At 42.2% G+C, this 10,585-nt stretch overlaps 1 protein-coding gene across 2 annotated transcripts in view; it reads left to right on the top strand.

The window, feature by feature from the left end:
- Positions 1-1,318: 1,318 nt before the first annotated feature.
- LOC131217944 (ATP-dependent zinc metalloprotease FTSH 4, mitochondrial-like) overlaps positions 1,319-10,585 on the top strand; it is a 47,102-nt gene continuing 37,835 nt past the window's right edge. Inside the window, exons 1-3 of one of the 2 annotated variants that reach the window (XM_058212695.1) lie at positions 1,319-1,476; positions 3,216-3,303; positions 4,262-4,525. In XM_058212695.1, coding sequence (XP_058068678.1) covers positions 1,450-1,476; positions 3,216-3,303; positions 4,262-4,525 — 379 coding nt within the window. In that variant the 5' untranslated portion in view covers positions 1,319-1,449. The remainder of the gene's footprint in view (positions 1,477-3,215; positions 3,304-4,261; positions 4,526-10,585) is intronic. The other variant, XM_058212696.1, reaches the window with a different exon arrangement.

Raw genomic sequence — 10,585 nt, 5'->3', positions numbered from 1 at the left:
GTATGTTTTGGGTGATGAAAAATCAAAAGTGGACCCCATATGATAAATAACAACTAAACCTTTGTCTGATATTATGAATATGGATAATCCATTTTTTAGTCATTGATTAGTGGTTAGGATAATCCATTACTACAAGTGACCAATATCCGTTGTGAATTTGGTTCGTTGATTAGAATTTCTTAGTCCACCAAACCTAGTTTTGCTTAAGCTAGTATTTTTCTCGTAGCAAGAATTTTATCCATAGTATTTCCAAATATGTAATCATTGTGCAATAATAATGTTAATCCCTTAATACAATTTTATACCATTTAATCCCATGGACCAAACACACCCCTAGATTAACCTTGCTAAGGGTAGAATGCATGGTGGATCGCTTAGATCCATTATTGGATTACTTTTATATCATATTTGATTTCAACCATTGATCTCTGTGACCATTGATTCAATGGTTTAAATAGCCAATCTCATTGATTTCAAAGGATCGGAGACTCGTCTTACTACAAGGTTAATTAGATTAATTCAGTGACAAATACTTTTAAATTTCATAAAGATACCGATTTATCACCTTATAAATCCATGAATCGACTAATTTCGTGCATCCAAACATCCTTAACACACTGACAAATATCAACCGTCTATTGGCAGTACACAAAATGAAAAGGCTAGGATTGTCATGTAGCTTGGATATTTGCGACATCGCATCAAAAGGCTGGGACGAAATGGAACAATGGTCATATACGATCCTCTGTGAGGAGGACGCGGGTTAGGTAGTGTGTTGACGTGTTGGGCGCTGTGGGGCTAACTTGATGTATTTGTTTTATATCCACGCCGTCCATCCTTTGTTCTAGCTCAATTTAGGGAGTGAACCCAAAAATGAAGGAGTTCCGAAGATAACGTGGACCACACCACAGGATAGAGTGAGATGATGACACCCACCGTTGAAAACTTTCCAGGGCCACCCTAATGATATTTGTCATCCAAACTATTGATAAGGTCACTCAGTTTTGGATCAAGGGAAAACGACAAATACAGGCTTGATATAAAACTTTTGTGACCCCCAAGAAATTTTGAATGGTGAACGTTCAATCACCATTGTGTTCTGTTGTGTGGTCCAATTGAGCTTCTGAAATATTTCATTTTGGGATTAATCATCTAAAATGAGGGGGGAGAACGTATGGACGGCGTGGATATATAAAAAAAAAAACATCACGTTGGCCCCCACAGCGCCCAACACATCAACACACCGCCGCAGGGGCGGTTTGGGAACGCCAGCTGATCCGTGTCCCTGGGAAGATCGATAAGTCGAGTACGCTGTTAAAAACGCGGGCCGCGAATCGTTCCTATAAATTCTCCACTGAAAGAAGCGTATATACGGAGCCAGTAACCAGTTCCGAAAAGTCTATCCCCGCGTATCAGAACTCATCCATTTTCTTCACATCTGAGAGAGAGATGGCTTGGAGGCGACTTCTCACGCAGGCCTGTTCCTTCTTCTTCCTCATCTCTAATAAAAGATTTCATTCTCTCTTTCTTTCGATGGCATATCCGTAAATCTTAAAATTCCTATTGCCGATTCCCCCAACTCCGTAATTTTTTTTCCCGAATGACTGAGAGTCTCGCATCATTTTGAATTTTCACCCGTTCGGGGCTTAGGGTTTTTCCGGAAATCGTTTTTTAATTCTTTTTTTTTGTTTCGCCAGAAGATGTGTGAAGATCATTGCAATATCTATTCCGCCGGATATCTTTGGCATTTCTCTTGAATCATTGATTGTTTTGGTTTCTGAGGTATTATCAGATTACGAGAAAACCTTCACTCGGTAACACCTCCATTTGGACGATGCATTCATCGTGATAGAGCCACTTGTTGCATTTAGGTTTGCATCACTTTAGAGAAAAAAACTTTGATACTCTGACAGAGTGTGATGGGTGATACACAGGTACTTAGAAATTGCAAACATGGCATACAAGTCAATTAAACTCCCAGAGTTATCAGTCCCAGTTTAGATGTATCATGAATAAAAAACCACGCGTGATTATCTGACAATTGGAATGGTGGGCATTTATTGGACGGTTAAAATGAAAAATATCCAATGGCCCTATTTCAACAAATAAGCATCCATGGATCAAAGGTTAGAATGGAACAATCTGATTTTGGGACTGTGACTTAGTGGCAGTGGGTTCTCAATTTAGTCAGTTTAATTTGAGTTAATGTATATGCCACACGTACAGTAGCTGAGTGCCTGCATATCAAACGTCATACTCTGTCAGAGTATTAAATAACTCCCCTTTGGTTAAACCAGCACAGAGCCAGAATTGCATTTTTTTTAAATGATAGAAAACATTTCTAATCTAAATGGAGAAATGGGAATCCATCCAGACACAGTGAAAGATAATGGCTCCTTTTGTTGCCTAACCAAACACCTCCCTTGTGTGTTTCCTATCAGTTTCAAAGGCTTTGGCAATTTTCACGGTCTGTTGTATATTACTTAGAAAATTTGTATTTCTGATGCTTCCGAGTTTATTAGCTTTGAGTTCAACAGCCAGATCTTGCGCTTCTTGCCTACTTAATTGAGGTGGGATCAAGAGCAGCTCCTGTTGTATTTGTTGAAATCTAAGCATACTCTTATCATTTCCTCCTTCTATTGTCAATTTGCATGCTTTAGCTGTTTTCGTCTCCATGTTAGGGGCATTCTTTTGTATTTCTTTTTAGCTACGTGGCACTCGTTTCTTGGGACATTTTTGTAGGGGTCCATTCACATCTGTGTCAAACTATTTTGTCATGCATGGCATGTGGTTTAAAGGAAAAAAATGGCTTTTAGATAAAGTTGGATAGACAAAATCGCGTGCATTTAGTGGGCATAGATGGGGACTTGCATTTGCTTGTTTCATTCCCTTTCATGATGTGTTCTTCATAGGTTGAACTACTTATTTCCCATGCATAGTTCAACTCAAATTTGTCTACAAAAGCACAAAGCTATATGCGTTTGGTATTTTTCTTTCTCTGATATGCTGTGTTCCTGTTTTGTATCGACACATGGGTTTGGGTAGTTCTGTAGACTGCACTACTGCTTCACATCTCAGTAGGTATTCAAAACTCAAGCAGGATGCTTTTGAATCTTTGATGCATAAAACACATGAAATCATAGTTGGGGAATTCTTTCTCACATTCTAGGGGATTTCTTCCTTTTGTCAAATTTTTTTTCTTTTTACTGACACAGGTTGCAAGAAAGCGATTGGACTTGCTGCATTCTAGTGAACTGGGTGGTAGACCTCACCTCACTTTGTACAAGTTCCAAGGTGGCAGTGGTATGTTGATATTGGATGCTGTTCACAGCTGGATCTTCTGCTGTTTAGTAACATATTCTTTTTACTCGTGCATTTTCAGCTCTGATGATGGATAGATATATTTGTGGTTTATGTTTAATGCTAATGAGTCCAAGTGAAGGACTCAAACAGGAAAAAGCACTAGATGGAAATTTAGATTTAGGAGGGTTTATTCCAACTTTTAAGAGATTTGGATCCTTCAAAAGACGTCTAGTGCATGACTTGAATACCTAGATAAGGAAAAGACATGCACCTGGGATGTGGCTCAGCTGTATCATCTTTTAACAAGCTTTTTTTCCCCTTCACAGAGAATTGAACTCCATATCTCAGGTTTTGAACTCTAGAAACTACTTAGTTTCAAATTAAGTTGAACTGCTCCAAGCCATTGGCCTGGCTAAAATGCAAGTTTTTTCCCTCTTTAACACACAGTTAATAACATTGATTTGGGAAACTATTGGATATCTTCTCCTTGTTTTTAACCAATTCTTATCATGCCCATGTATTGACAATTTAGGGTTCGGAGGATCTCTCGTATTGGTTCTTGATGTGCTTGGCACCTCTACCTGTACATGGATAACATAGGCTCCAACTTAGTTTTTGACTGACATAGGCTCCAACTTAGTTTTTGGATATCATAGGCTTCAACTTAGTTTTAGTCTTGTTCGTGATATAAAGATCAATGGAATCAGTTTACTGCCTTTTGCTAGTCATGATTATGCTGAGTTGCACGACTCCTCTTTCTGCCATGAAGCTGTGATTTTTCCGATTGCTGTTTCAGTTTCATTTGCAGATTGCTCCACTCAAAAAGGAAAAAAAAATCATTTGCAGATTGGTTGTTTGCGTGATCTTTTTCTTTAACTGTTGCTATTACTAATCAAAGGATAACACTGAAGATTAAACATTTCCATATAGATAATTTTCTTGTCCTTTTCATTTGCAGGGAGTAGGTTGATAAGTTTTCAAGAAAGGTTCCAATCAAGTTATGTTGGCAATTTTGCCCGTAGAGTACGCGACACAGATGGCATGAATGATGTGGCATTTCTGAGAGAGCTTCATGCTCGCAACGACGCAGAAGGAGTAATTGAACTATTTGAAAGTCGGCCTTCACTTCATTCTAACCCATCGGCACTTGCTGAATATGTCAAAGCATTGGTTAAAGTTGATAGGCTGGATGAAAGCTCATTGCTCAAGACATTGCAGAGAGGTCCATACCAATTAATACTTTTCCATGGGCTCTGAATTGCAGTATTTATTTCTACTTTATTGTTTTGGTTGATTAGTAGAAAATGGTGTTCTTTCATGTTATCATGTAGACTAGTCTCTAAGCATTGTTAATTTGGCATGTAAATCTTGCAAGAGATTCCTATGCAGTTTGCATGTTTCACAAGGCATGAGTGTCTCTGCACAAGCATCTGCTGTTTACATATCATGACTTGCTTGATGCTTTCTGGAGCGTTACCGAAAGCTGTTTTCTGACGAGTAATTTCTTAGCTTTTTTTTTTTCATGAGAACCTTTCATATGTTTTAAGCCAAGTGGAGGAATTCTAGGGCATTTGGGGTATCCTCGCTTTGAGGGCATCCATTGAAACCTGAGGAAAAGATTTCTCCTGATGCTATAGTTGTATTGTAATAACATGTCTTTAGTATGCTAATGCTACTCATTGTTTACATCATGAGTTAAATGGACACCCTATCCTGCATTGTGTTCAAGGTAACTTGGATTGTAGCATCTAAAATATCCTTGTATCTTGTCTCTGTAAGGTGTTGCATGCCCAGACGGAGGCAAATTGGATGCTGATTGTGTATCAAACTATGAAAGCTCTACTGTGGCTTTTGAAGGGCGTGGCATGTGAACAACTCACCTCCCACATGGTGTGTCATGTTGCCCACAAAAAAAGGGTGTGTCATATTCGACTATTGTCCTGTTGCATCTGTTCTCCTTTCCCTCCATCCAAGAATGCCTCTTTCATCACCGAAAAAGAAAATTATGTGACATTATGGGCAAAATGGAACTCTTTGCACTACATTGCATATGTCATAATTTGTACTCACATTGGTAGGGATATAAACTGAATATCCGATGAAATTTGAATTTATTACTGCCATTGATAACAACTGCAAATGCTTGAACTGTGCGCAAGAGATTTTTTAGTTCTTACTGTTGACCCTCCATCCAAGAATGCTTCTTTTATCACCGAAAAAGAAAATTATGTCGACATTATGGGCAAAATGGAACTCTTTGCACTCCATTGCAAATGCCATAATTTGCACTCACATTGGTAAGGATATACACTGAATATCAGATGCAATTTGGATTTATTACTGCCATTGATAACAACTGCAAATGCATGAACCATGCGCAAGAGATTTTTTAATCCTTACTGTTGATTTAATTGTTGATCTTAAGATGGCAATTCTGAAACTTCAACTTTTGACAGAGAATTTTTTACCTTCAACTATGCCTCCCCACCACAATACGAAAATGGAAGCAACACTATGTGATTGATTAAGGTAGTCTAGTGCTGCTGGAGTATTTTTTATGCATTTATAAATGGAAATAGCCTCCTTTGTTGAAGCTTTGGTAATTACCATCTTACTAATGAAAAGAGAATAAGCAAATTCATGGGCCAAGAGGTGTAGTATATTTTTTTAGTAAGAAGAGGCGTACTAAATATTGTGCAAGTAATTGTGCTGCCCTGGACATATGGTGTTTATATTGCACTTTGCCACTTTACTGGGAGGTATTACATTTCTGATGGAAACTGGTGGGATGTGAACTTTTATTGAGGCAGAAAGTGAGGTCTCAAGTCAACAGTTGGTGTGGTGGCGTGGGCCGGCGCCCGTGACCCAAAACCGATGTGAGTAGAGACATCTCTTATGGGTGGGAATATTTTTCCCACCAACCACTGTGCCTTACTGGTTGGTGGACATATGGCATTTGTGTTGCACTTTACCACTTTACTGGGAGGTATTACATTTCTGATGGAAGCTGGTGGGATGTGAACCTTTATTGAGGCAGAGAGTAAGGTGTCAAGACAACAGTCTGTGTGGTGGCGTAGGCTAGCAACCGTGACCCAACACTGATGTGATTATGGGCGGGAATACTTTTCCCACCAACCACTGTGCCTTACTGCTTGGTGGGTGAAGTTTCTCTCCAGCCAGAGATCTCAACCTTAGTCAGTTGGGGTCCCTGGATGGCAGGAAAACTTTCTTTGCCAGCCATCAGAGTTCTTTGTTTCCTACTGTTTTTTGCCATTGAACTTAGGGTGGGAATTCAGTTAACTTTTGTTTTGTTTTGTTTTGTTTCTGTTGAGTTTGTTTTGGTTAGTAGTAGCTGTAACCAATGTTTTAAATATTGACAATATCGGCCGATATGTCCTATGATATATCTTGTATCCCACCTGTGCGATACGAAACGCACAGGTAGTGTCGATATATCCCACATGTTTGATTTAGTGAGCATTTTCAATTTATGATCTTTTTTTTTTTTTGGTTGAAATTATGTTAAATCAGTGTCAAATGGTTACAAATCCATTGGTACTTCATGTTTTGCATGGAAAAAAAAATCATAGAGTTGGAGCTTTGATTTCGATATCCATTGGTTCTTCTTGTTCTCTATGCTTCCTTTTTTTTTTTTCAAAATTTTCCTTCAACCAGCTGTCAATTGAGACTAATTTCGAAGTATTTAGGAGTATTTGATAAAATGATCATCACATACACTCTAATTTTGAAATTTGAATATGTATGGTCCGATTTAGGGAAAATTCGAAATTTCCCCAATTTCTCCCAAATTACTTGCAATGTTGAACTCCAAACATGAAATCAAGCATGTATGAGGGTTGATCTACCGATTTGTTAATTCCTTGTCAATTTTCAAAAAATAAGGCGTGAGTGTGTGGGGGGGTGTGTGTGTGTGCGTGTAAAAAATAAAAAATAAAAATACAAACGATATATCCCGTGCGATAACTGATACATATCTGTTGGTGAAGATTACTTTGTTAGATCAAAATCAGTTTGATATTAATGTCACCTGCAGAAAGAGCAAGAGAATCATGAAGGCGAAGGAGAAGGAGAAGGCGAAGGCGAACGAGAGCGAGAACATGAGGTATAGAAACAACGATCATTGTCCATTTGTATCCAGGGCGACAAAAGGTTTAGGTGAAGCAAACAGGGGAAGAACGCGAGGCATTTCAGACGCTACTGCTGATGAAGAAAACACGGAATCGGACGATCAGGGAGGTTATGGATGGAAACAGGTGTCTTACTCGAAATGCACCCACATGTCTCCAACATCAGCAGAAAGGAAGAGGAGCTCTTACCTTACCTTACTCGTCAGGGGATACTCGGAAGGTTGGCTCCCAATCAATATGTCTAGAGTATTTGGGCGTGCAGGAGCGGTCATGGATGTAGTAATGCCGAGAGATAAGGAAAGCGGCGTTTATTGGGGGTTCGCGCTGGTTAGAATGAGCTCGGAGACGGAGCTCGCCAGAGCGGTCGAAATGCTTCATGGAGTTAAATATGCAGGAGTTCCGATGCTGATCCAACGCGCGAGATTCGGGCCAAAATATAGAGATCAACATAGAAAGGCCGCCAATCTTGGTTCTCCCAAAGAACTCACCAGCCATAACCCTTCCTCTTAGTCCATGCATATGGACGGCCACTCATTCAGAGATGCCGTCCTCCAACATAAACCATCACCCATCGACCAACCCCTTACTCAATCCAAAACTGATAAGGAAGACAGTGTTTCACCCAGGCCTGCCAGAGAGGAACTTAACAATGCTCAGAGGGACAATACCCTCTCTATCAGCTAGGAGAGCTTCAAACGAGCAAGAGCGGAGCTATCAGGGACGTTGGTGATCGTCGCTAAAGACGGAGTTTCGCTCTCACAAGTTAAAGATTGGATTAAGGAGTGCACTAGTTTCCACCCTGGAAACTATATCATCAAACCCATTGGCTTTAATGATTGTGGGTCAAGGTATGCTCGGGGATTAACCTAGATATGTTAACCATGGCAGGGCACCTGCATTCGAAAGGGCCGGTTGCAAAAGTTATGTTATGGGAGGATTACTCCATTTTCGGTATGGAAAATATATGGGTTCTCATATGGAGAATCCCCCTGGAACTCTGGTATGACGAGTTTTTCATTTCGGCTGTTTCTTGTATTGGCTCCCTCCTCGAGCTGGACTCCAAGACGAAGCTCGGGGAGGAGTTGGGTGTTATCAGAGTCTGAGTGAGGAGGAAGAAGGGCTCTCCCTTTCCTCCCCACTTGACTGTGGAGGTTGATAACTGCCAAATCTTCCTTCCGGTGCAGATAGAAATGCCCGACACAGTCTATCCCAGGTGGGGAGATGTGTGGACGGCGAAAGAAGCTTCCTCTTCGGCTCAGTTTCAAGCGCTAGAGTCGCTGCGTAGTGAAGGAACACGAGTCTCGTTCTCCTCTGACTACCGGTTCATGGCTCTGTCAGCGCTCCAGCCTCCATCGTTGATCGAGCTTCCATCTAGGCCGTTGATGATACACGTGGCTCTTTCGCGGTCGTAGCGCTGTCGCGTACTGACACCGCTGAGCATTGATCTGAGAGAAGCCAACTCCTCGCTCCGGAGAAGCAACCACGTGGCTTCTCCCCTTCTACATCTCATCGAGAAGCGTACCACCTCATTAATCACCTGGCGGAGAAGGACACGTGGGCGGACCTCGACCAGCCATGCCATTCCTCGTAGCGTCTACTTTGTAGTTGCCCGCGCTCTGACGACTCTCGATTCCCGGAGAGTCGACGCATGGCCAAGATATGTGAAGAAGGATCCTCCTCTCGACATGTGGGCTCGTCGTCTGATAGCGCATTTATAACGTCTTCTGAGAATCACGATTTCGTATCTTACGAGTCGGGTCCAGAGTCACCCTTCCTTTCACAGCCCGCTTGCTTGCCCTCTACCCGAGTCCCAATCCCTCCCCCTTATCCCTAAAACCTTCTCCCTTTCTGATAACCTCCTCACTCATCCCTCAGCTTTAACCCAGTCCCTGCCTTACCCGAGTACCCTTCAGATCCCAAGGAAGCACCCTTCCTTCGCTATGGCCGACGACGCTTCCAGAGCCGACGACTCCGACAGCCGACTCTCCGAATCTCAAACTCAATCATCCCTTCCTTCATCCCCTCCTAATTTTATACCCCACTCTCGTGATTGGGCGGATCTGGGACCCATCACTCAATTTCAGGAAGACCCGCTAGCTGATATGATAGTGGTAGAACCACGGCGGATGTGTGCGGACTACCCCCGCCAGCAGTAGGAGGGTATAGATTCGAGCCCAGGAGTAGCTACAAGCAGAGAAGAAATCTTCCAATCCATTCAAAAGAAGAATTGGATTAGAGATGCGGTGGGCCACGTCGGAAGGTCACTTGGGCTGACGTTCGGGGACAGACCAGAGGACTTCATCGCCCTCTTCCAATGCATCGAAAACAGAGGAAGACCCCTCCCCTCTCCTCGCACTCCCACGAAACATGCCCCCAGGTCCACTGGCAGTCGGGAGCTTCAGAGTCTGCATCCGAGCCTAGGATTAATGCCAGCCCCCATGGTGCGGCAAGGAAGACAGGGTTCCCAGGGAAGATCGGTGGCCCAATGAGAATTTTCTCATGGAATGTTGGGGGGTTGGGCTCCAAGCAGAAGAGGTGCCTGATCAAAGACTCGATAGGAAGAAGAGACTCGGACATTAACTGTCTTCAGGAAACTAAGGTTCCCATGTTCAACGACAGCCTTCTGGCCTCCCGTTGGAAAGCGAAGGACGCTAAGTGGGTCCCCCTCAATGCCTCAAGAAATTCAGGTGGCATTATCCTAGCATGGAAATCATCCAAATGGGATCTTCTTTCCTCTTCTATTGGTCTTTTTCGGTCTCAGTTACCCTAAAAGATAAGTTCTCGTCTTTCTGTTGTTTAATTTCCTTTGCTTACGGCCCTAATTCGTCTCTTATTAGACCAACTTTTTGGGAAGAGCTGACTAGTACTAGGCAATCCTTCTCAGGTCCGTGCTACTTCGTAGGAGATTTCAACGTTATCAGGTTTGCAGAGGAACACTCTCGGAAGAGAAGAGCCACTCCAGCCATGGAAGAGTTCTCTGATTGGATTCAATCTCATGAGTTAGTCGATCTTCCTCTGTTTGGGGCTAGATATACCTGGTCCAATTGGCGCTTACATCCCATCCAATCCAGACTTGACAGATTCCTTCTGTTTACAGACTGGTTGGAGGCATTTCCGTCAGCGTCCCAAATGGC

This window comes from Magnolia sinica, chromosome 1 (genome assembly GCF_029962835.1).
Source record: "Magnolia sinica isolate HGM2019 chromosome 1, MsV1, whole genome shotgun sequence".
NCBI lineage: Eukaryota > Viridiplantae > Streptophyta > Magnoliopsida > Magnoliales > Magnoliaceae > Magnolia > Magnolia sinica.
This window is presented reverse-complemented; position numbering and strand designations above follow the sequence as displayed.